Here is a 27,354-nt window from a genome sequence, read left to right as displayed (position 1 = left end):
GCACGTTTTAAAGTAGGAAATGTTGGGTTAAATGTTTGAACATAAATTTGTACGACTAGCTTACCCTATCCGGACTATATAATGGCGGATGTTGTGCCGGAAGTCTCAAAGTGCTGCCTAAATCACGCTCAGCCATGGTGTGACCCTCGCTGGCGCTATCCCTGGTATCCTTAACACTGTTTCTTCGGGCAGAGGCGACTTTTGTTGGTGGTTGGATCGTCGTTTCGCCGCACGATCTCGCCAAAGTAGAACCAGCCTCGCCTAAATCCAATCTAAGAAGCTTCGTCGGAGCTTGTATGGTTGTTTCACCGCACGAACGGGCCAGAGTCGCGTCGAAATCAACTTGAAGATCACCGCTCCTCAGTACCTTCGTCGCTGGTTCTACAGTGGTCTCGCCGCATGAACGTGCCAAGGTGGATTCAGCATCCACGGTACGAATTACCGTTGCTGATACCTGTCGATAATTAAAATTTCATTATATTGTTTATGTATTTTCTAGATATAAACGATATCTTTATACGACAAGAAAATGTATCAACACTATTAACACATTTAAATAATGAGATTGAGTAACAGTCGAAAGCAGATCTTAATGCTTAATAATTTTCTAAGTGAGTTTACATACAAACGTAAAGTGTATGTATGTAAGATTTCCCAAAATGCGCGCCGTATACTTGCCGGATTTAATATTCAGCTTTTAAGAAGAACCCAGAAATGTAATATCACGAAAATTAAATTTCTGGTCAATTTAATAATTTTGATACTAAATATAAGCGTCGTTTGAAATTAACATTCATTTAACATAATTATTATTTCATAGCAAAATTTTGATGCTGAAATAATATTTCACATAATATTTTACATTTTTACATACAGTTTTCAATTTATTCGAACTGCGCGCTGGTACTTTCGGTTTTAAACACAGATCTTGAAATGAGAACTGTACTATCATATAATTAAATCAATTTTAATAGTATCGATGCTAACTAGCATCTGTAAAAATGTACGAAAGATCCCACAATTTTTGCAACAGATTTTTCACTTCCTTCGAGGTACGAGTGATTTTAGAGATACTAACATCGGTATTATTAAAATTGATTTTTAATTTAATTATGTGATAGTACGATGTGAATGAATTGGAAACTTTTTGCGAAAATCGCATATGAAATATTATTTCAGCACTCCTTCTATGATCATCTTGGCCCATTTTTCATTTAATTTGTTGTATATGTCGCAGGCAAATAGCAATTTTAGGAAAATAGTATCTGACTAGGCAAATAGCATTTGCCAGGTTAGGTTAGGTTAGAATAAATTACATAATTTTTGTGTTTTTAAAGCAGGCATTTTGTGTTTTAATTCTAAGCTATTTGACCAGGCAAATGCTATTTGCCTAGTCAGATACTATTTTCCTAAAATTGCTATTTGCCTATGACATATACAAATCAGGGTCTTAAATCTACATTATATCCTAGATTTTTCTTTGTGACAAAAAACAAGCCGTACCTGAAAACCGGCACTCACTAGAGCACCCGTAGGTGTTATCGGATTTCTTGCGCCTTGCAAATCAGCTTCCTTACAGTCCTTTGTGCTAGATATACTTTGTTTTCTATTAGCAGGAGAGTTTACGCCATTGTCAAGGTAATTTATGAGTTTGTGTTCCTCGGCGGCAAACGTACTCATGACGGTTTTATTGTAATTTTGTGGTGATTGCGGCGCCGATCGATATTTTGCGCGTGGAATCATTACTGTCAAGGAACGATCACGCTGATCATCATTGACTGGTATCGCTGAAAAAATATTAATTAAATTTACTGGATAAATTTATTAAATTTAGTATTTATATAAATATTACAAAAATCTTGAATAAGGAAAAGATTTAATAGAAACAATAGAAATGCCTAATAATTGATCATAATTTAGTGCATATTTATTGTATGATTTTATACCTTTTCAAATTCATAAAGCTGCACGCCGATATAAATAGAAAAGATTGTTTGAAATATAATAAGTGAGAAATGGATATAAAAAATGGATATAATATAATGAAATGTACCAGCTACAGGCACCATAGTTGCTTTTCTGGGTGGATGACGAGGTTTTGCGCTGATCTTACGAATTGGTCGTTTGTTCGGTGGCAAGGGAGCAATCATTTGCGGCGGTGGTGGCAAAACGTGTGGTACGTGATGAGGTATCGCCAAGTCAGTGACGCTACCCTCGCTGCTGGTATCACAACCTGTTCCGGGAATCATGGCCCGTCTATCGCCGGTCTTTCGGTTCCGTCCTGGATGTCGGAAGCATGTCATTCCCATACAGATGGCTAAAAGTCCCAACAGGATTGCGCCAGTCGTCACTAGAGCTATCAACAAAACTGCAAACATACGGATATGCGATTATTTAAAAGTTTCGTTTTTTTCCTATGTAATATTAGTTTTGATTTAATTATAAAAGCATTATGTTTCACAAAAGATGCTTCCTTTACCTTTAAGATTAACTTGACATCGTTGACCGCTGTGCCAAGGGAAGCATTCGCATACTTCTTGTCCAAGAGAATTGGTGATGCAATGACCCTTATTATTGCAGCCAGCGCATCCTAGTGGAGCTTGCGAGCATACTCTTCCAGGATACGTTGGATTTTCTGATAAATCAGCCCAGCCTTCTTTACAAGAACATTGATAGGATCCTCGTAAATTGAAGCATGCTGCGTAAGGCGAACAGTCATGATGTGGGCCGCCTTCCTTGGAAGCACATTCGTCAAAATCGACCGCCTCGATCTAAATTAGATTAAAACGCAAAATACCAAAAATAAATAATGATAAAACGTCCTTGAAGTTTTTCAGTATATTTATATCACAATTTAATTTACCGAATCAAGGTTCTTTGAAGCAAACACTTCTGTGCCACCTAAGCTATAGTTGTTTCCAACTAAATATTTCCGAAGAACTTCCTTTAATCTAGTTTCGTTAGCATTATCACTTAGTTGCACGTGAAATTCGACTTTCGTAGGATCCGGAATAAATCCTGCAATCTTGAGGCCTCTGTACACATCTCTCAAGTCACTCTGCATTAAGGTTCTATCCAAAGCATCCTTCGTCGGAACTATTAAACGTTTGTAAGTTGCCGATGTAGAATCGTTTAAGGCAGTGTCATACGCCACAAATTCATGACCAACACGATCCAGACCAACGCGTAGAGTGTATGTGTAGGTCGCTAAAAATTATTACTTATTAACTCGAGTATGTTAAATCGAGCATATCCGCAAAATGAAAATATTTCGACAAGATGTATCTGTGAACTTACGTTTGCAAGGGCGATCTAGAAACATTCTCGCGAATCCTGGTCGACAAACACATCTCATTTCGGATCCTATTTCGGCGCATATCTCAGACTTTGATGATTTGCATTCTGGTGTGCATTGGTTTGCAGTTGGTGTAAGAGGTGCTATCGGCGCACCAAGTACTCCGCCGGATAATACTCTGTGGATTTCGTTGCCCGTGGGATCCTGCTCATCGCGAGATACTTCCTCTCCATATTCGGCCTCCACCTAAAATTCAAACGAAATATGTTCGTCTGTGTAAATTGTTCTTTATAATTATCAAAATGATAATATTAACTCAAAAGAAAAATGAGAAATCTACCAATGAAACACGCTTAACGGGAGACATTCTGTTTATTACATTAATAATATTTGTAGGGCGATGTTGGGTAAAGTGAGACGGGTTTTTGTTTCCATAGAAGTGTCAAAAAATTGAATTTTTGAACAATCAATGGTTGCTTTCACTAGAAGACGAAAACAACTAATTTTCTATAATTGCGGATTTTCAAAGTTTTGATTTTAAGTTGTACTTTTAGCTATTTTTTAAAAACAAAAAAATTTTATAAAAATGGTGGGGTAAAGTGGGACATCAAAGAAATTCAGTCAAAACAGCCATAAAAACCAATTTAAATCAACTTCTAAGTTTAATCAACACTTCTAAATAATGAATAATTGAAAATAGAGCAATAAAATTCTTCCCTTTCTTTATAATGGCTATAGCATTTAAACTTATAATTCTTTGATGGTTCGCAGCTACTGTCACATTATAGTAATATTTAATATTAAATTTTCTCTGTGTATAAGTAATAACATTCGAAACAATTAATAAAATCACTTCATTTGTACTAATTCTTTAAAAAAAAAGAAGAGAAAAAACCACTTTATCCCACAGCGTTAATTTGCACGCAATCATTCATTACCGAAACTAAATTAAGTTTCTACAACATTTTTTTATTATTTAGAAAAATAATACGAAAATGATAACTGCACATAACTTTCCTTTGTTGAATACTTAAAAAACTTGCTTAAATCAGGAGTATTATGAACACAAAAAAAACTTTATGAAAATAACTTTTAAGATCGGTCTCGTACAGCAACAAAATGTTTGTACACAAACTCCAATGGCTACTTGAAACATGAGCTGTCATAACAAGCAACAGATGACAGTTTTTCGTTTTGCTCTAAACTCACTATTACATAGAAATTTTGATGGTGTCCCACTTTACCCCACATCATCCTAATACATAATATAGTATTATATTTTATGAAGCAATACCTCTTCTGCTCCGGGTGCGGGTGGTTTCTGATCGCTCATCACGACAAATATGGAGTCATTGTCCGCTACGTTGTCATATGTTGAAGGCATCCTTGTAACAATCGGCTGCAAGATTGTCGAAGTTATTGTGGACACTACGCTTGTCGGACGCAGAAGTGTTTCCGTTACAGTCTCGACCGTCGTCGTGGTCATTGTATGCGTGAGTAAAAGTGTCCTTGTCGTTGGCGGCGAACCCAACACCGATGTCTTAGTTGTCGTTATTGTTGAGGTTTTGAAACGTGTCACCTATGAACATTAATATATGTAATCAGTAACTGTAACTATACTTAAGAAATATCTGATAATTATCTAAACTCATGTCAAATCGCTTGTACCTCTTTTGGCTTTGTATGTATAGTAGCGTTGGATTGGTTCTTGACGACAGGACTGATTGTTTTTAGATTGTTCTTCGTAAACTGTGTAGTCGACTTGCTTGTCTCGGAACGCGTTTTATTGCCCGACGTTGGTATCAATGTATTAGTTACTTTACTGATCGAACTATCGATTCTAGTGACAATCACGGATGACTCTTCATTCGCCGTTTTATTCATGATACTATATTCAATTACTTGTGGTTTTTGTGTCTTGACGTTAGATACCGTCAAATACTGTTTTTTTTCTGTTCCTACATTGGATGTTAAGGACTCAGTAAGTTCCACTCTTGTCGACGGTAAGATGCTCTCGTAGCTGGATTCTAAGAATACCGGATGCTCAGGTCGCTTAACAGGATTTGGTGGAATGTCTAAAACGTACGTCTTCATCAGATCGCGATGAATTGTCGACGATCTGCTCGGTTGAATATCCACTTGAGGTGATCGCAGCTTTGTCGGTATTACATTTGTGGACAACGTCGATGTTGACTGAACGGCGATTCTAAAATGCAACAATCAATTAATAAATATTAATAAATGTTAAATGTTTGTAGATAACAAAGATTATTAAATAATTTAGAAAATTGTACCTAGATACGGTTCTTGTTTCAAATGGTCGCACGGTGTAAATGCTAACATGTTCAGTCATTCGTGTTTCCGTAGGTCTGAGAATTTCAGGGACGTCGACTACAACTGGTAAATCAACGGTGCCGTGAATAATTGGGATTTTTGATTCAATATCCTGGATTACTGGGATATGAGAAGTCGCAACAGCAGTTGCTATCTGTATAGAACCAGAAACCGCGACAGCTGGTCTCACAGTAGCGATCTCGAGTGGCCTTGTAGTTGTTAATACCGGTGGTGGTGGTACCATGTCCTAAAATAAAATATTAAATTATGCGTGTTTGGTTTTAAAGATAGATATGTTGTGAATTTTAAAAATTTCTATTGAACTGCAAATTAAAAATTTTTAAGAACAAATTGATAATGAATACGGCATTACCGGTCAAAAGCAGTTTTTAATGCTCAATAATTTTTTTAAAGTGAATTTTATAAACATTTACAAGATTATCTCCAAACTCCGCGCCGCACTTGCCAAACTTAAAACACAGCTCTAAAGAAGAATCCAAATATAATATCATAAAATTAAATTGCTAATCAACTTAATTATTTACTTGATGCTTGTACGTATTTCTACTATCTCCCCGCCCCCCGCCAATATCAAAAACTGTAAAGAAATTATTGCGAAAAATATTATCTCGATTAAAGTAAAAAGTTTTTAAATTAAAAAATTTTTTAATTTTACCTGTGACAATAATTCTACGAGAAAAGGTCTTGTGAATGATGGCTTTGGGCTTGGTGGAACCATGTTCGTGCTAGGTGGTGCGACGGTCGTCGATTCTTTCAAAGGCACATATTTTGGCGGCTTTAGACCTGATTCATTGGTTGTTATTAAGGCAAATCTATTTTCTACCGGCTTATGAGTAGTAGTAATATCTATTGGTGGTGGTGACAATCCGAGTACATCACTTGAAGGAGATGGCGAGGATTTAAGTCCCTCTTGTTCTTTTCTCTTTGATTGATTTAATCCGACTCTTACGTTCAAAGGCGGTGGCATCATGTTTCTGGAGGGAACGTTCGGGTCTTTGATATTGTCTTGTTTGCCTTGAGATTCTGAAGAAGCAAAGTTTGTCTGATATGCCATATCCAAGATTTCATCATTCTTTTTATTTTGAGATTGATTATTTTTTGTGACTAACATGCTGGGTGGCCGCTCAGTTTGTGTTTTACTATTCAACGTTTCGCCCATAGCATCGACTGACATGGAAAATTTAATGTTTGAATTACTATGCGTTTCTAGTCCTGCAGTACCGCTCGAAACGATTACTGGCTCTGGCACTTGAGGTTTCGGCTTTGTCAGAATGTGAGGATATTCCGGATGAATTCTTGTGAATGTTCCATGATCTGGTCGAACGACACTTGGACGTTTATTGCTTATCGTACTTAGACGAGATGTATTATTTTTATTCTCAGTTATTCTAATTTCTGAAGTCCGGAAATCATATTCAGTTGATGTCTTCTGTTGAGACTTTATAATATTTGGGACCGCTACGTCTATAGTCCAATTTTGTAGATTGTGATTTATCTCATGATTTAATGTTTGATTGACAAAAATTTCTGCATTATTTGGTTTAACGTTCTCTGGACGTTTCACAGTATAATTTGGTTTAACTTCCAATTTAATTGGCGGTTTCGTTAATATCTCTGGTTTGATTCTGGTTAGACTGGGCCTCAAGTCAGGCCTAATCGGTGTAGAGAACGGCCTGCCGGGCCTATTTATTTCAACGTCAAATTGAGATATAATTGCTGGTGGCTTTAAATCAATAGTATCATCGTGTTCGAGTGAATTCAATGTCGTGACTTGTACGCCTTGCGTCTTCTTGGTAACTAGTTTTGCATCTTCATTGTGAGGAGCAGGTATACCGTGAACTATTTCATAATTAGGTTTATTATTTTCTTTTTGTTTGTATCCATAAGGAATAACTGTATCCACGTAGCCATTGTAAACACCAAAAGGCTTACCTTGTACTAAGGGGAATTCGTAAGGTCTTATATTGTATGGCTCGGTACTGTAAGGTCCTTGTAATAACGGTTTTCCATTTGCTGTTCCATAATTTACAGCATGTTCTTGTTCAACTTCTAGCGGCTTGCCCACGACTGTATTAATTGAAACAACTGATCCATATAAAATTGGTGATTTCAAAGTTTGATTGATGCTTTGAGAATTTATCATGTCTTTCTTATTTTGACTCTTAGTTTCATTTTTATTTCCTTTTCCATGATAATGATTCGAATAATTGATATATTCCGAAGCACCGATATCAGAATCTAATAACGTCTGATCTGTATGCGTATTAATCTGCCATTTTTCAAGATGATCTGCCGATACATGTTGTGTTTTAGTAGCGGATACTTGAGAATGCTTGTTTTCTTCTGCTATTGGATTTGGATATAACGGATTGTGATATTCTATTGCTCCAGTGGGCACATGATCATTCTGTTCAGTTTGAAAATTTGGCAGCGCACCTGTATTACCTGTATTAGTCTTATCTGAATAAATGTGCAACGGTTTGTTCTGATTGTCAATCTGAACAGGGAATTGATTAGACGATATCTGAGTAGGTTCATGATGGATTTGAGGACTCATCGATGGGCGATGCGGTATGAAAGTATTGTGTGTTTTCATCGGAGGTCTCTGTGGTCCAGAATACGTTGGTTTTCTAATTGACGGATATCCAGTAGGTCGTTCTACGAAGACGTGTCTATCTAAAGGACGATTAGTTGTCGGCCTTGGTCGCGGTCTTGGTCGATTATTTAAAGCGAATCTGATTGGCTTCTTATCGGATTTCCAGTTATTGCTTAATGTTATCTCATTTCCAGAATCTGGTTTTCCTTGAAATATATAACGATGTGGTACTTCGGTCGGAGTAACTTCTACACGCCTCGGTGGAGCTTGTTCTACTGCAGTTTGACCATTCGAAAAATGACCATTTACTGGCGGTTGATGAGTGGAATGTACATGAGAATGGACAGACGAATGAGGCGCGGACTGAGGTCGAATGTTTATTGTTTCCGGCTTGTGATGTACAAGAATTTCAGTATGAACTTGACTAGAACCTCCAAATCCGTCGGGTCTTTTAATCAAGTGAATCTCTGATGGTCTCTTATCAGGTCTTAGTATAGGAGTCTCTGGAATTTCCTGCGGTCTTCCACGTACAGGTGACAATAAAATAGCGTGCGGACGACTGGAGAAATTTGGTTTCGATGAAGATTTAAAATTGGTAGATGGTGATGGAGGAACCATGTAATGAGCTGGATTCTTCTCGTTTGAATATTGAGGTAAATTTTCGGCCTAAACATATACAACAATTAAAAACCTGCAATAATTTTAATATTAAAATTATACATACCTTTTGAATACCAACAAAATCTGGTCCAACTTCAGGTTCTGGATAAGGTGATGGGTCGTCAAAATATTGACCACTTATATGTGGTTCGTTAGTATCTCCAAAAATTAGAGCTTGCGTGCCACCTTGAGGAATTACGACATTAGCTACTTGACTGGGTTGAATATTGACTAATAAAGGTTGCCCCGTTGATCTATCAATGACATGTGGAACCTGGTGAACTATTGGCTCAGTAGGAATTGGTTTTGATTCTGAGTTTTGTATGATGATAGAACCATCAGGAAATAAAGGATCTTTCTGTGCCCATGGTGGTCGTTTTTGTTTTTCTAAAGATAATGTAACTGAAGTCGAATGTGGTTTTTCAATCGGTTTGTCCGGATGAATCTTGAAATAAATCATAATATTTTTTATGTTATAGTGTAGATATTATATTCTGCAAATAAATGTATATAATTAATATAAGTAGAATGTACTTCATCAAGTGTTGCAGGTGGTGTTAAAGGATCTTTAGAGCTCCAAGGTCTTCTATATTTATCCGAATTCCACTCCAAAATTTTATGATTTACATTAGGATTCGCGTACTGTTCTACGTTTGGTCTATTTGGTGGCTTTAGTAAGGGATCGTTTTCCAGAATATCCTGTTTTGATACAATTCTCTTAGGCGGTGATGCCTGAACGGGAAGCAGTTTTTGAGGTTGTTTGGAAGCTGTCGGATGATTTTTATCGAGAGGAATGGAAACCGGCACTTTTAAATGTTCTTCATAAACTTGATGAGCCGGTAGAATCTGCACCTGTTCATCTTGCGCAGTTTGTTGAGTTTGTACATCATCATCGTTCTCTAGAACTTCTAATACAGGATGTACCGGAATATTCGGTACCGGTATCGGTGGTGGTTTCATGCCAATGTGCCCTTCATTTTTTAGAAATGTCTGCGGCGGTCTCGGTGCCATTTTACCCGGTTTTCCTATAATAACATCGCTGTTTGCGGTTATTATTTCACCTGGGGATATCGGTATACCATCGGCAAGACTGCTGGTCACCTTGTGGCGCGTATCAGCGATGTAATTATGATTGAGATTTGCCAGATGAGTAGCTAGAAAAGTCATATATTATTCAAAACGCGTTAAATAAAATGTTGATAATTATTGTAAAAAAGAATCTTTACCAATGTGTTGGCTTTCAGCAGTTTCTATATCGCCGTCAACAAATTCTGCGACAGGTATGTAGATCGGTGATCGTGGCGTTGTAACTTCTTGCATATCTGCGAGAGGTACGCTGTCGTTTCTACGAGTAGCGGTTTTTCCTTGCAATAATCCGGCCATCGCTGTAATTACTGGTCCCAAAGCTGATAAACTGTTTATTCCTAAGGAACCCAGACTAAGTAGAGGTTTACTAACTGAAACATCGTCTCCAGATTGAGAATTTGGTTGTTTATTTTGTGATCCATCACTTTGTGATAACGTAATACTGTTATTATCCTGTGTAAAAGATGCAATTTTTATTTAAAATGTTTTCATAATTTGATATATTCTGTTATGACAATTGTTAAAAAATTTCTTCTCTTTAGTTACCGGAAAAAACGTTATGAATAAAATATACCTGTTTATCAATTGAATCTGCTGGTTTTATATCGAAATTAACGTCCTCTGTCTTTGTTGACGTTATAGTTGTGGGACTTTTCTCGTGTTTCTTTATTTCCGTAATAGAGGTTGATTGTGGTAGATTTGAGGTCGCGGTTGAGTCGATTGGATCCTCTTCGTCGAAGAAGATAATCGTCGAACCCGTGACGACATTTTTCACTGAATCGGAATAATGCGCAGTTGTCAACAGGGCGTTCATATATCCAGCGTCTAATAAACTCGGGGCTATTGACTCCGTCACGATATTTTCAACGATATGTGAACGAGACGTTACAGTTGTTGACGTTTCGCCATCTGGCCCAGCCTGATAAGAGAGAGATTTTAAATATATGTAGGGCGTAAATATCTTGTATTAAAAGTATTGTAAATACCTGCAGTAACGTCGTAAAGTAAGTAAACGTGGTAAGATATGTTTTAGTAGCAAAAATCTGTATAGGCTCTTGTGTAGGATTAACTGGAGCGGTTTTCATAGTTGTTTTTCGAACTGGCACTTTCTCCAATACTACATCAGTCGACGTGGCTACGTTTGTACGAACTACCGTACTACCTTTCTCCAAAAATGTATTGAAATACGTGTACGTGATATAATATGTCTTAGTCGTATCCGTTACGCTACCGTCAGTGTTATCCAAGGCAGTCAAGGTAGTTGTAACACTGGTTGGTCGTGGCGGAGGTGCTGATTCTGTCACTATCAGCTAAAAATAAAGATAAAAAAAATAACACACTATTGAGAAAAATTATTGACATAAAAGTTTGTGAAAAGAAAAACTTACCTGAGTAATCGTGTTGCTGACAGTCTCTATTTTCGTTCGACCATCTTCCATAAATGTCTTTTCCAATACTCTGGTACTGAGATATGTATTAGTTTCCGGTCGCGGAGCTTCTGATGGCTCAAGAATCATATCTAGGTAATGTTGCGGCGCGGTAACCGTGTTTGTTATGACTTTCGTACTACTTTCTAAGGCATCATTAACATCCGGATGATCTGTGTTTAAAGTTAAATATGTGTAAGTCGTTTTAAATACTTCAGTACGCAAAGTTGGGGACGCTTCCAGAGTGACGGCTGCGGTCTCTGAGCCAGATTTTCTATGCCTTTCCTCTGTTGCTGTATTTGCAATCACCTTATGAAAGAAATAATAAAATTAATAGACTAATACAAATTTTGACAATTATTTAGTTTATAAAATGTAAATAAAATCACATAATCACAAGAATAGAGTTAGTAAAATATGATGTAAAATGCCTATTTATTCATTATTTATCATACATATGGTATTATATAATGAAAATAATAAAATTTCAAAAATAAATTTTATTTAAGTATATCTTGAAAACTGTATGAAACCGCCGATTAATTTATAAGAAGAAGTTGATCAGTATCCTTGCCTCTAACATATGTCAAGATCATCAGCGTAGTGTCCACTAAACTAAATAATTGCCAAATTTTTGTAGTATGTTTAAAAAATTAATTATTTGAAATATCTCCGTTGGTGTTGATAGTATGAAAAAAAGTGTAAGAAAAGATTAAGGTTTAAAAACAGTAGCTACATATCATAATTACACTTTTGTAATAAATTTTCGTGATATAAAGACTACAGTAGTTCACAACAAAAATTTTCAATTATTTTGAATCAGATAAGGTGTTAACAGATTTTCTGATGCTAAAAATGATGCTGCAAGTCAATTTTTACCAGCACTGGTTTTAGAGATAATTGAAATTTAATATGCAAAAAATGGATTTTTGCGATATTTGAAATTTTTTATAAAAAAGGTCAATATTATGTTGAAATTCTTATAAAAAATCATGTATTGTTTACCCACTATAAAATGTATTTTTTATTTCAATATCTTACTTTTTAATTTAATGTAGGTTGTTTTGAGATAGCAAATATTCTGCTTATGATGATGAAGTCATATGATGACTTCATGGCTAAAAAATAAGACATTAAAATAAAAAAATGCATTTTATAGGGAATGAACAATACATTCATGACATTTAATCAGAATTTCTAAATAATGTTAATCTTTTTTCATAAAAAAATCTTAAATATCATTGTATTAATATGCAAAAATGTCAAAAGTTTTTTACACGTTAATTCTCAATTATTTTGGAAATAAATGCTGATAAAATTTAATTTGCAGCATCGTTTTTAATACACAAAAATTTATAAGAAAAACCTTGTCTGATTTGAAATAATTTTTTGATGCAAACTAGTGATATCAAATCTTTTTGAAAAATGATATAAAACTGTAAATTTTATTAATAATTTTTACAATTGACAAAAAATTTTACCTAATACTTTTTAATATATTTTCTTCGTGCGTAATATCTTACATAATAATTTCTTACAATAACTTCTTCCTTATATAGTTACTCTTTTAGCGATTAAATTGTAGACAAAATATTCTATATTGTTTAAAATTCTTAATAAATTTGAAGAAAGGATATAGTGAAAGTTTTATTTAAAAAAATATATCTATAGAGTTTGCGTAAGCACCTGTTGCTCCGTAGAAATGGTAGTCGTTCCATCCTTGGTAATCGTGTTGAGGTACGTGAAAGTTGTTGTACAAGTTTTCGTGACAAACTCATTTGGCTTATCCTGCGGCAGGAGCATGACCACTGCTTCTGACAAGGTAAGAGTAGGTTGAGGATTCGAGTTTTCCCATCGTAGAGCCGGAGTTGGCCCAGCAACAATAACTTCTACGCCGTTCGACATTACGCGGGTCGCTAAATTGAATCTGCGACCTTCTTCCTCATCCTTCGCCTCGTACTCTCCTGTTGTTAAGAATCCATAAACAACAGTTCACAATGTATTGTATATATAAATAAGAGAAATTAATTTATAATAACGATTTTACGTTTTAAAGATGTTAAAGAAATTTTTCGTAGTAATGTGACAGATACTGTCGGGAAATCTTGGAACAGTATATTCCTATGCTTACCTATTTTTGATGTTGTTGAAATTAAATCAAATAAGATCTATATTAATATACATAAAATTAAAAATTATCGTATATTCGGATTACAATCGATAAATTTTTACAGAAAAAATACAGTTAAAATTATATAATTAAAGGATTAATATACATACATATATGTATATAATATATACCGGGTGTCCCAGACCACCCGTCCCACCCGATTTTTTCGTAAATGCGATATTTTAAAGATAAATGTTTCAGACAATATAGCCTGCATGTATATACATATGTACGTATTATGTACATATATATACATGTACATACATATGTATGTATATATAATATATATATATATATATATATATATATATATATATATATACACATATACATACATGTACATATAGTACATAAGAAACGCAAATTTAGGTATGTACAGCGTCGTTTTGTCATATACAATATTTACATTTCATACAGTTGTAATGTACAGGAAAAAATTTTAAATTGCCAAGAAGCAAGCCAATTGACATAGTATTTAATAGAACATTTATACAATCCAACAGTCCGTTTCGTACAAGTCTAACCAAATTCGCGTAATTGGAAAGTTTGTATTATAGTAATATAAAGTTTATTAGTCTAAGAATTATATTACATACGGCGATCACCTTGTGCACTCAGTGTTGATGAAAGAAGCTAGTTTTATTATCTCCTATTTTTTTCCTAAAGTTTGTGCGTTTCAAATAATATTATCTCGATAAAATCACATATATTTTATACACGAATTTTAAAGATTTCTGTTTTTGTGCACTGTGCGATCGTCGTGAAAAAGAAAAGTCTCAGATGAGTAAAAGATACTACTCACCGGGTACTGGATTATACACAGATGATACGAAGCCGGCTGACGACTCCATGGTAGGAGTGACAGTCACCGTGACGGGTACCGTCAATGTAAGTGTCGTCACTCTCGGTCGTATGGTCGTCGACGACGTTACTTTAGTCTCCAGTCCGTTAAGTTGCGTCACCACGTACGTATATGTCCTTAGTCGCGTCGACGTCACTACCGTCTCCGTGTAATAAACGCTCGTGCTCGGTTCGAGCGTAGATTTAGTCTGTAGATCGATCGTGGCTGATTTTGACGGCAAGATCTCGGGGAAATCGAGGCGAGACAATGACAGGTAAAGATCATCCGCTAGCCCTGCCTCGATCTCCTCCGGTGTAGGCGAAGCGATCTCGCTCGTTACTTTTGTTGCAGAAACCGTCTCGAATACTGCGGACGGGAACTTCGTCTTGTGGGTGTAATTTGAGCCGAGAGGTATTACACTGGGTACGTACGAATCATCAAGATAATTCGACGTATCGGTGTCGCGTGTCAGTGACTTTGTAGTCTCGAGCGGTATAACACTTTCAAAGCTCGGCGCGATTGCGACTGAAGAATCAGGTAAAACTGTTCCGATTGAAGAAATCTGGATCGAATTAGAATCAATTATGCTATTCGGTAGGATAGGTTGCACTGTTAGCATCTCTTCTAGATTTTCGCTTATTGTTTCTGGCATTATGCTGTGTTCTGTAGAATCTTTAGGAGCTTTGGTTGACTCTTGTTCTTTACTTTCTGTATCAAGCGTAACTGATGCAATATGCTTTTCTGTAATGTTTTCTTTACGAGGAAGATTTACAAATTCATCGGGCTCTTTTAATGTAGTGATGTCCTCTACGAAAGTAGTGTGTTCTTCAACAGTGGCAATGGTGGTGATTTCTTTACCAGGAAGATTTACAAATTCATCGGGCTCTTTTAATGTAGTGATGTCTTCTACGAAAGTAGTGTGTTCTTCAACAGTGGCAATGGTGGTGATTTCTTCTTTCGATGTAAAGTTATGGTCACTATCTTCATTAATAAGAGTAAGTTCAGTAGTTGATACATCATCATTTAATGTTGTATTCGTTGATATCTTTGTTTTATTAAAACGAACATCTTCTAAAGCGATCAATTTCGTTATATTTATCGATGCATTATCGGATTCTTCAGGCGTCTTTGCTGTTTGCTCTGCGAATGATTTTGTTGATGTAGTTTGGCTTATAGTAAAATTATCACCTTCTGTTTGTATCTGAACATTACTTATAATAGATACAATATTATCTTCGTCCTTGGAAGAAATTGTGGGATGCTCATCCTGCATTAAAATCATGATTTTATCTGCATTTTCAGTTGTACTAGTCATGTCATGATAGTCATCTTCGTATTCTTCATTTTCCTCGCTATCAGTTGCGGGAAAAAAGAAATTGTCTGTGATAATCACTGGCGTGTTTGATGTATCAGATACACTGGAGCTGGCATCCAATGACACAAGACTAGCCTCCTCATTTGGTTTGTTGTCAATAATATTCGGTGTTTCTTCGAGACTAGGCGTAATGATAGAGTGATCTTTTCCTCTAATCTCTTGCTCTTCTTTGTCTTCTTCGTCTTCTTCGTCTTCTTCGTCTTCTTCGTCTTCTTCGTCCGTATATTCATCGTATTCGGAAGAAGGCACGGTGAAGAATCCAGTAGTAATAATGGCAAGAGTTGACGTTGGTAGTATTGGACGCACCGCAACTAATTTCTTCCTGGTCACTCTAACTTTATTTTTGATCGATGTTGGTGTAGATTGAAGCTTTCTGCGTCTGGTTACAGTTACTTTGTGCTTGCCAAAACCAGTAGGCTGATAATTTCCATAATCTGGAATGTCGGTAGGATAAATCGTGTTACCTGGTTTGAGAGTTTTGACACGCGTCACCACAATTCTTCGTGGTGCATGCGTGGTAGACGTGACGTATGCAAGTTCTTTGGTGCGAAGTGTCAAAGGTCTGCGCCTGACAACTGTAAATTTGTGTTGTCTAGCGGTTCTGCTACGAACTACGGGTACTCGAATTCTAACACGCTTTCGTGGTGTCTCTTCAAAAGATTCATCATCAATCTTTCCATTATTTATATAATCCTCACTTGTGTCAATGATGCTTCTTTCTCTGTTGTGTTCAATATTTCTACTTCCGTATTGCGCGGATTCAGCATAGAAATTACCTGCAAAGGTAACCGTTCCATTCGTCTGTTCAAATCACATCTCGCCTTGTTTAATTTAACTCCACAATCTAATGAAAATCTATACGATCAAGCAGAGTGGAACGAAAAAACATTCTCGGATGTTGCTTTTGTAACGCAATTAATCAATTGGAGTTAAATAATACTGTTGTCTCGTGTTTTTTTTTTGTGTGTTTGTCTGATTGAGTTTTTTCACAATACACTTTGCGTTTTAATAATGGTTCCGGGCATTTGCATGATTTGTCTATTTGTTATAATGTTGTTGGCGAGACGGAAGAGTATCATGTCTGGTTTTGTCGTGTGGGCGCGCGTGCGGCGGCAGATTCGAGGCTGTGTTAGTAAAGGAAATAAAGGACACTCAAAAAGGATAATTTTAAGAAGGAAATAAAAAAGAGATTCGAGAGAGGTTGGGAGAGAGCTGTACAAAATGAATAACGAGACAATCATCTTTGCTCTTGTTTTACTGAAACTACTAGTGATTCTTTACGCAATTTCAAGGAAAAAGACTCGGCAGTCAAGATTGCCTACATTACATATGCAACAACTTCGACTTTTTATTTCTTCGATTGATGTTGCTCATTTTCTTCTTATTGCGACGTGTTCGAAGAAACTGGATCGACGCTTTCCAGATGGAAAAAATTTAGGAAAGACAATTGGTCTTTAGGGCAATTCTATGTAGGTTTCAATAAAATTATGGACTTATGATAGAATGTTAAAAGTCAGAGAAGGGGATGAAGAAAAGGGGAAATAGGAGGTTTTATAACAAATAGGAATAAAATTAGGTATAAATGGATGTGGAAATGTGCCGTCCGACGTCGCCCACTACGCTCTCGAGACTTTGTGTTGGTGCATGTGCATTGATAGGATCTTCACTTCCCGCCAGAATAGCAACAGCCACCGGCCCAGCGTGCAATGGCGGCGGTACGGAAGGTCGCACTTCAACGGCTCCTTCCGAAGCGTCTCTTCGTCTTCTGGACACAGTAGCAGAATCGTCGATTTTCACAGTACTCAAAACAGTGCTGAATTCTCCGGGTCTGCGGCCGGAAACATAAAGCGTTACTACACTGGATTCAGTCTTGGTGGCATTAGAGATCTTGGGCTCCTTTTTCTTGTCATTTGATTTACCACGACCACGTGATCTGGATGACTTTTGGTATTCTTCTGCATCGTCCTCCTCAAAATATTCATAGCTATCATGTCTGTAGTCGGAATCGGCCGGCTGATGCCTTCTCTCAACTTCTCCCGGTAAGGTATTACTCTGCGTGAACGGAGCAACCGCGAATAAAGGATCCAGCAATGGATTGAGGTTCTGCGGTTGCGTCTGCGATTGGAGTAACATCAAGAGGGAATTTATGTTCGCCGCCGGTATTGCGGCCGTTGGAGTCACCACAACAGTGTCCGTTATGAATTCCGTAGCAGTAACGACGTCAGTCGAGGAGTCGACCAAAGTCGTTAGAATCTCTTTCCCGCGGAAAGTGAGGGGAATAACAGTGCTCTGATGCTTCGTTATTGTAGTGACGTAGGAGGTGGTCCGTGTATTATATTGCGTGGTAGGTGTAGCTTGGGGTTGTAACAAAGGATTCGGCTGACCTAATTGACCCAGAAGTAATTGCGAGAGAAGAATATTTGCGAGAGGGGCGTTGCCGGGCAAAGAAGGTTGTACCGTAGATACTATGTTCTCTACGGAATATACCGTCGTGGGTATAATAACCGATTGAGAGACGCGACGGCCACCGAGGCTTGTAAGGGTATGCGAAATACGAGTGGTGGGAGTCTCATGCAGCAAGAATCGTGTAACTTCAGCCTGACCTTGAACATTAGTACCTGTCACTTCGCTAACGATTACTACAAGTGGTTTTCCATCTCCAACTGTTACAGTGCTATACTGAGAAGGCCCGAGAACTTCAGTGCTGGGTTGCGCTGTTATAATATTTCGATGTTCCGTGACGCCGTTATTCACTACAGGAATTGTCACTTCCGTCGGTACATAATGCGTTACAGTTATGGTACCATCAGAGTTTGGATATACCGTAGGCGCTTCTCGAATGTCTTCATAGGAGCCTCTGCCTCTTGTAGGAATCCTTCTGTTTCCATTTCTTCCGTTCGTCGATCTTGAGCGAGATGATGAGACTCTTCGAGAAGATTCCGACAATTTAGAAGATCCATTTCGTATTCTGGATGGCCTTACTCTTCCGTTCTCAGATTTATTATTAGTAGATCTACCGTTTGTTCTAGGACTGGAAGTTGGCCTTTTGTATCCCAATCTATTTAAAGAAGCATCTTTTTCCCTTAATGTAAATTGTCTTCCATTATTTGATGCTGGTGATGGTTTTATTCTAACAGATCCATTTCTGTTTCCATTAGATTGTTTCGATCTGGTTCTAGACTGACTTTGCTGATTCAATAACTCCGTTGTTTCCGCCGTTTGATCGGGATTGTTAAATGTCTTTTGCGTTTGTGAAGACGTTAAACTTCGTGCGCGATTATTATAACGAGCAAGAGGTTTTGGTGCTGTTTTTATAATATCTTCTTTATTTGCTGTGGCCTCTAATGAATCAGATTTCTCTTCTGCTTTTAAAGAAGAGGATTGAGCAGGTCTACGGAAACGGCTACTGTATGCCCTCAATTGGCTAGCCTGACGACGAACTCTTCTTGTTCTGGCTCCAAAAGGTCTAATTTGTACGGCGGATCCAACAGCTTTTCCAGAACGACGATTTACATTTGTGTTAGATTTTCTGACTTCGTGTTCCGATCCTTCGTAATCATTGTCCGATATTTCTTCAACGGGTTCATCTTCGAAACCTTCGTTGCCTTCGTTTTGTCCCTCATTTGACTCGGTCGGTTCTTCAGTAGCTGCTTCTTGCTTTCTGCTGAGAAATCCACGTGGTGGAAACAGACCTGTATTGCTTGGTCGTGTTCTTGTAGATGCTGGAGGAGTTGCTCTGGTATTTGTTCGTCCATTGGTTACTCTAGGAACCGTTGGCACGCTTGGTCTACTTAAATTTCCTGATCGTCTCGGAGTTGTAGTTGTTGGTGTTCTTGAAGTAGTTACCGATCTGCCATTGCTGCTTAAATTAGTGGGTCTACGGAATCTCAGGAGCGGATTCGTAGATCTCCTAGATGATTCGGTAGTAGTCTGCAGAGGAGTGGTAACGGTTTCACCATCGAAGTATTCTGTAAACGGAGTTTCATCTGTTATAAGCGTAGTTGTAGTAAACTCATTGGCATCGTTTTCTTGATCATCGTGTTTGGCGGTAGATTGTCCTCTTAATAACGTTGATGACGGTCGAATACCTGCACGATATCTTGACGAAACACCGGGAAATGCGGAACTTGAAGCGCGAGTTGCAATCCTGGCGGAGGATCCTTTTAACGATGTAGAACTACGTCTGTTACCTTGAAACACGGACGACGGTGTTACTCTGGGCTGTGCTCTACCTCGGGTACTTCCCGTTGGAAATGCTGAACTTGAAGTCGTAGCGGTGCCGCGTCTGCCTGAAAATCTTCTGGAGCTCGATGGAGATAACGTCGAGGAATACGGTCCAATCGGCGAAGTAACGCGACCCCGCGATGATGCAAATCTATTGCCCTTACCAGCTAAAGTGGCAGTTATTGTCGGGGTTATGTCCGTTCTGGTAATAGTCGTTGCAGCTTGCGCACCTTTGCGTTTTGGATTGAAGGTCGGTCTATTTCTGGAAGCAAATGGTCTAATTACAGGCGTGAAAGTTCTCTTTCTCGTCGAGAATGTCAAACGTGATTTCTTTTTAGAACTTTGTCCATCATCATCTTCTTCGTCTTCTTCGTTATCTTCTTCATTCTGGCTCGAATCCTCGTCTTGGTCGGAAGATTCTGTATGGTCTTCGGAAGATTGAATAACGGCAGGAGAAGGCGATATTTCCAGAATACCTGTCGAATGGCTTGGAGGTAGAGTAGAAGTTGGCGCTATATTTTTTGTGGAACTCGGCACAAAATAACTAGAAGTACTTTCGATAATTTGAGCGTATCTTCCTTCGATGCTTGTGCCAATCACTTTTGATTGATAGAACGTGGTGGTACCGTTATTTTCCATTTGACCTTGAATCAGACGTACCAAGCCAGTTCGGTGACCTTGAATTGGCGGAATGCTCGCTTTTCTTTCCTCATCTATTTTTGTGCTTGATGTACTTTCGATCACTTTAGCGTAGGTACCTTCGAAAAGCGTGCCAATTTGCTTAGTCGTAAAATAAACAGTAGTAACTTCGTCAGCATCTATCACGCTTCCTTTATTCAAGGATAAAATTCCAGTAGGCAGAACCGGCGTAGCTATCGATGAAGAAGATAAAACCGGTGTTTCTATCTTTGTCGAACTCTTTACCACTCGTGCGTAATATCCATCTATGTAAGTACCGTATACATCTGTTAGGTAGTAAGTCGTGGTATCTTCGTGTATTTCGCTTGAACGTATCGTTGAAATCAAACCTGTTTTGGAAGTTTCAGATACCTTAGACGGTATTACAGATTTTTCATCAACATTTATCATCTGAATTGATGGATATACAGGTCCTCCAATTGCGCGACCGGTCGCCTGTTGCGTCGCAATGTCTGGTACCGATACGCTAGTTACCGTTTCAAGTCTGCTATTTAAGATTGTTTTATTTCCGATGTAGGATGTGGTAAAGTAAGTGAATGTAGTATAGAAGGTCGTAGGCTCGGGCGAAATCGACGAAGTGTTCACGGTACCCAGATTATCAGGTCTAGTTATAATCGATGAAAGTTCGTTAGTATTCTCATTAATGGATTTTTCACGCGCAACGCTTCCAAAAGGTGTTACCTCATTATCTGCCGTAATCTTAAATTCATCTTGGTTAGTTGATTCCTCCTCTGATAGTGGATTTACAGTTGGAGTGTAAGTCATTATTACACCGAGTTCCACTGTAGGTGTAGGCGAGACGCCTGATGTGACAACGTTGCTGATTGTTTCCTCGCGACTAGTGGTGATGGTGTCACCACCCTTGTAAAACGTCGTCCAATAGGTAAAAGTCGTGAAATACGTTATTGGTAATGTGCTGGTTGGAACCGGCACTACAATGGTCGGTCTCAAAGTCTCCGTGACGACATTCGTAACTGTCTCTAAGCGACTGGCGACATTTGTTTCATCGCCCTTATACATCGTCGTAAAGTACGTAAAAGTCGTGTAACTGGTTTGCAGAAGCAATGTCGGTGCAGGCTCTACCTCATGATTGTTGGACTCCGACAATTCTTGATCTTCAGGAACGATATTTCTCTTATCCACATCTAGAACTGTACCACCGCCAGAGCTGGAGGAGGACACAACATCCGTGATCATAGAGCCCAAAACTTCTACGTCAGTCGGAGGATTGGGCGTTACTTGCGCGCCTACTTGGAAGTTACGGAATAGACGTTCAGTAGTGGCTTGATCTTCCAAAGTGGTAGGTACTTCCGTCGTAATCTCAGTGTAGTTTTCAGTGATTTCATCACGTTTTTCTTGATTGTTAGCTTGCTGAACTTTTTTTGCTACTAAAAATGCTTCTTCTTTTGTCTTTTGACGTTGAAGAGCTTCTAAATAAGCTAAAATTTCTGGAGGAACTGCAGATTTATTTTCGGCAGATTTAGATTTCAACGTTTTTAATTGTACCGTTTCTTGCGAAACCGATTGAACCTTGGTAGGCGTAATAGTCTCCGTAATGACATTAGTGAAGACCTCAGTTCGCGTCTCAATTTCTGTTTCATCGTCCACAAAAATAGTAGTAAAGTACGTATATGTCGTATAATATGTCTTTACTTGTTCCTTTATCATTACGTTCGCCATAGCTGGAGTAGGACTCGGTTCTAAATCAGTGGTCCATTCATCGGACGTCTCGAAATCATCAACAGTCGTAATGGATTCCGTTGGAATGTTTTCGTGTATTGTGGTATCCTGCTCCAAAGTGGTTAAACTTTCTGTTGTTTCGTCAGGATCAATACCTCTATTGAATTCTTCGGGAGTACGAGCGTTTGTTATTACGGACGGCAAGACATTTTGCGATATTACCGTTGGCGATATCAGAACGGATTCGTCTTTTTCGAAAAGACTAGCGACAACAGCAGAAACACTATTTGGTCCAATGGTCTGCGTAATAACGTTAGTCTCAACAACTTGTCGACTAGATACACTAGATGTATTTTCTTGGAAAAACGTCGTTAGATATGTATACGTTGTGTATAGAGTCTTGAAAATGAGCTCTATCTCCTCATCTTGTTTAGTAGTTTGCTCTTCCTCAATTTCAGACAAGCTTGATGTTCTCTGCCCTTGTGCCCTCGACAAAGAGATAGTAGGACGAATCAAATTGTTAGTTGAGGTAGGTTGAATTAACTCAGTCAAGAAAGTTACTTCGGAAGAAACTACCTCCCGAGAACGTATTGAAGTCGACGTCTGATCATTGTCTCCCGGAATGAAGAAAGTTGTAAAATACGTAAATGTTTTGTAGACGGTAGATGGTAATAATCTAGTAGCTAACGTTATTTTTTCTTCCACGTTACTTGAATCAGATCCATGTAACTTACGTTTGTTGGATCGAAGATTATTTTGAGAAGAACCACCTTTGATGCTACGACCCTGGGGATCTCCTGGCACAATATCATTAGGAATTTCATCGTCTAAAGTTGGTAGGATCGATTCAGTCGTTCCTAATACTCTTCTTGCACTTTCTAAGATGTCCTTCAATGTTGTTAAGACACTATCGGTTGTACCTCTTAATGGTGTACTTAATTCATTCATTTCTTCTTCACTGGTCATTGGCGTGGTAGAAGGTAATGTTTCGATAGTGGTATCTTGTTCCTCGGATTCCATTTCAGTTGTACCATAGTCTACGGTTGTGTCATCATACGTTACGGTGGCATCATCCGGAAAGAAGTATACGTTCGAAGATGTGTGAATGATTTGCGCATAATTCGTGCCAATATATGTGCCATAAATGGAACTTTTGTAATGAGTTGTGGTACCGTCTAGTGAAGTAGTAGAATCAACAACTTTCAGAAGACCTGTCGGTTTTAACGATTCAGTTTCAACATCGGGTATTAGCAGTAATGGTTCCGTAAACTTTTTGGACGATTCAGCATCAACTTCCTCAGTGATACTTGGCTGAATGTTGCCGCGATTAATGGCGCTCAGAAGTTGATCGTCCGAGCCGTGATTCTGATCTCCCTCATAAGGTTGTTCAGTTTTCGCGTGTTTCATCACGGCCGTGGGCCGGATCTTTAATACTGCTACGCCATCATCCGGACGAAGAGTGGCATCGCCTTTGATTGTGGTGGCGGGACGACCTATGGGTACCGGCGAAGTACTCGGTGAAAAAACAATGACAGTATCGCCGACCGTAGTCGTGAAATCCGCGAAGCCATGATAGGTTACTGTAGCTAGAGGCTTTATATCCAGCTTCCTAGACGAAGAAGTTTTCACTTGCGGTTTGAAGATTTTTGGCACTCGCGGCCTGAAAGTCTGCGATTGCGTATCATCGAGCAAATCAAAATTATTTGATACGTACTCATGTTTAACGGTATAAGTGGGTAAATTATCGGCAGGTCGAACCTTCGTAGGTTTGAATTTTTGTGTATCTACGTTTAGTTCTCTTTTATTGAATATGTCGTTTTCTTTGGATAATTCGTCTAGTTTCGAAGAATTCCCGGTTTCCTTTTTCTTTTCACTCAAGTCCGAATCAATATTACCACTCAACACTTCAATCTCTTTGATAGCACTGATCGGCGCGTTATCAAGAGCCACTCGAAGCCGCCAATCATTGTCCGATGCTTTTGAGGGATAAACGATGTAGGGACCGGTGCTCGATGGATCCGGTCGGCTCAATTCTCGATCGTAAAACACTCTACTTGATGTTGATAGAATTCTTGCATAGAGGCGACCGTTATCCAAGGTTGTGCCCAAAACCTGAGTAGCAAATTCGGTACTTGCACCATCTTGCACGAATGTCCGTGCCGTTTTTGTCAATAATCCAACCGGTGGTACGGACTTTCCAGGACGTGCCGATACCAAAAGGACCGTAGTCACTCCTAAGTAGCCAAGTCCGAAAAGAATATACATGGAGTAACAATGCAGAAACATGCATGTTGCGTCGATGATTTGTCAATAGAATTGTCGGCAATGAACAAACAAAGACGAGGGAAAAAGTGATTATATAAGTAAAACGGGACACAAAGTAATTAAAATGGGATTAATTTCAAATTAAGCGCAAAGGTGTCCAACGAATTAGATTTGTTCAGTCACATTTCATGTTTATGAGCCCGTCCAAGTCAATCATCGTACCGAGTATAATGTCAATGTTGTTTATTTGCGTCAGTTGATAACAATTTGCGTAATAATGTTGACATTTTTTTTATTGTAATGTAGGTCGTCGGAGAGACGGAGTGGCGGACGGACGTTGGAGGCAGACGGCATCCGTTGTTGAGAAGAGTTGAAGGCGGGGAGCAGACGGGAGCAGTAACAGAAACAGAAAAAAAGAGACAGACGATCTTAGTAGACGAGCCTTCTTCTTTCGTAGTCTAGGACACCTGTTGCAACACTATCCGCGGTACCCTGCTTAATTTGCGTCGTTACCCTCGCTACTTCTCAAAAAAATGCTGTTTCTTGTATAGAAAGTAAGAAAAACTAGCATGCGTACAAGGAAAAGAAAGAAAGATATTTAGCCATTTAGTTAAGTTGCTTATGTACAATCCCTAAGTCCTGAAAATTCCAAGATATAAACTCTCTAGCAGAAAGGTTGTAACACTTTTGATTTTGATAAGTACCATAAATGCAGCCTGCTCACCAAACGATTGGATCTTACTTATCTGGATCTAATCATTTACCTTCAACCGTTTTATAAGCAAGGCTGGGTTTCGAACCTCGATCGAAAATAAAGTGTCATAATCTTTCTGTTGGCAAAAGTACATTATGATTGGTTTTTTCTATAAAAAGAAATTAAAATATATAAAATGATATATTTCTCGAAATATAAAACAGTATATTTTTATTTCATAATTATTTTATTATTTTTAAAACAAAAGGTTTTGAGACAAAGAATAAAATATGTAGAATTTAAAATGTCTAAAAATTTTCGCGCATATAATGAATTTTCATGTCTTGGGGAGAAACATCTCGTAATTACATGATCTTAAAGCCAAATACCACCAAAACAAGATAATACATATTGTAGTCAATTCAGCGACAGGAAAGTGTATATATTACCTGCTTGAGAAATTATTTACACGGCCGCACCTCGCGTCAACACGCACACGAATAATTGAGATACGCAAAATGATGTATCGTGAGAAGAAATAAGTTAGAGAGCAGAAATAAAGAACAAAGCGAAAACTTGTTCAATATTATAGGCTTACACTCAAATTTCATAGCATAAATTAAAGCTAAAGTATAAAGGTAAATATTTTTATCAAGTACAATTGGAATTCGGAGAGCTTGATTTTGAGTGCAATCCTTGTCAGCGTGTATCAATGTGATTCATATGTTGCAAATGTGTCATGACTAGTATATAGTTGTTAGACACGTTATGTAAACATTTAGGAGAGACTTACCCTCTAGATTCCTTTCTATTCTGGAAGCTCTAACATTATTTGATAAAACTCCATCTGTAAGAAAAGAAATATTTTTTGCATATGTATTATAATCAATTTATTTAATATGTCTAATTTGTAAATGTGAGCGAAGGTCGCTTCGATACTACGACAGAGAAAGTGTGGGTGGTGAAAGGAAATTATTGAAGGATATGATGATAGTAGGAGCTTCATTTGGTCATCGTCATAGCTCCTCAAGAAATAATTGCTATGCGTCATACGGATGTCATCATATTAACTTGTTCATATACGCAAAAATTTTTTTTTGTGTCGCGACATTAATTTTTCTTTTAATATTTAAGAGAGAGAAAACGATAGAAATATGGAAGTTTCAAGTACATTTATAAGATTTTTCCGGGGATCTCAAGGACTTAATTGTGCGGTTTACTCGCAATTCAAGGAAAAAACAAGAAAAAGAAGACAAGCGAGAAAAAGCGAAGGCAAGTGTCTTCGTATCTAGGAAGGTGCGTGTCTATAGAAATGAGCGTAAAGAGGACTTCAAACGCCAACACCGAATATGTCGTCCAGAGGCCGCGACGTACAGTTATCTGACCGACTCCTTTCTCGCGAAGAATATCTCTACGTCGATTTCTTCTCGCATGCACGTGAGTGTCTATGCACTTGTGTGTGCACGTGACTGTACATACTACATCTCAGTAGCTATGAGTACCTTCCTGAGTCAAAATTTTCCTCTTATTTGGAATCTTAATTTTAAGAGATACGTAAACTCTAGAGGACTATAGTAGTGTAATTTAAATAGGAATAAAGCTCTTACGCTGTACCTCTAAACAGTAGTTACCGGAAAATTTTCTATTTTGAGATTTAAAAGAGATTTTCAATGAAACCTTTTAAAACCCTTCACAGATCTTTTACAAATCCATAGCTAGATTCCTTTAATTAAAATTTCCTAAATAACTGATTTAGTCTTATTCGATGTCATCTTATGGCATTAACAGTGATGCAAATTGTTCTTTCTTTTAATAATATTAAATTATATTTTACAATATTATTTAATTTTGCGTGTTGTTTACACTATACGCTCAGAAAAAAAGTATTCGTAACTATAATGCCCGATAAAATAATAAAATTACGAGTAAGAGTTTTATTTTTATAATTATTACTTCTATAATTTACGTTAATAATAGTTATTATTAC

At 37.8% G+C, this 27,354-nt stretch overlaps 1 protein-coding gene across 3 annotated transcripts in view; it reads right to left on the bottom strand.

The window, feature by feature from the left end:
• The window catches only part of LOC105199551, an 87,318-nt gene that overhangs the window by 4,094 nt on the left and 55,870 nt on the right, over positions 1-27,354 (bottom strand). Inside the window, exons 2-21 of one of the 3 annotated variants that reach the window (XM_039449198.1) lie at positions 26,161-26,214; positions 15,281-16,581; positions 14,392-15,181; positions 13,106-13,383; positions 11,381-11,728; positions 10,979-11,302; positions 10,567-10,911; positions 10,133-10,445; positions 9,441-10,060; positions 8,971-9,351; positions 6,306-8,912; positions 5,590-5,876; positions 4,964-5,501; positions 4,590-4,874; positions 3,298-3,541; positions 2,864-3,207; positions 2,480-2,771; positions 2,054-2,368; positions 1,504-1,787; positions 65-454 (exon numbers count right to left, since the gene is read on the bottom strand). In XM_039449198.1, coding sequence (XP_039305132.1) covers positions 65-454; positions 1,504-1,787; positions 2,054-2,368; positions 2,480-2,771; positions 2,864-3,207; positions 3,298-3,541; positions 4,590-4,874; positions 4,964-5,501; positions 5,590-5,876; positions 6,306-8,912; positions 8,971-9,351; positions 9,441-10,060; positions 10,133-10,445; positions 10,567-10,911; positions 10,979-11,302; positions 11,381-11,728; positions 13,106-13,383; positions 14,392-15,181; positions 15,281-16,581; positions 26,161-26,214 — 10,340 coding nt within the window. Of the gene's footprint in view, positions 1-64; positions 455-1,503; positions 1,788-2,053; positions 2,369-2,479; positions 2,772-2,863; positions 3,208-3,297; positions 3,542-4,589; positions 4,875-4,963; positions 5,502-5,589; positions 5,877-6,305; positions 8,913-8,970; positions 9,352-9,440; positions 10,061-10,132; positions 10,446-10,566; positions 10,912-10,978; positions 11,303-11,380; positions 11,729-13,105; positions 13,384-14,391; positions 16,582-26,160; positions 26,215-27,354 lie in introns of all 3 variants that reach the window. The other 2 variants (XM_039449197.1, XM_039449199.1) reach the window with 2 other exon arrangements.

This window comes from Solenopsis invicta, chromosome 5 (genome assembly GCF_016802725.1).
Source record: "Solenopsis invicta isolate M01_SB chromosome 5, UNIL_Sinv_3.0, whole genome shotgun sequence".
NCBI lineage: Eukaryota > Metazoa > Arthropoda > Insecta > Hymenoptera > Formicidae > Solenopsis > Solenopsis invicta.
Note: the sequence above shows the minus strand (reverse complement) of the source record. Positions and strands in the feature narration are given on the sequence as shown.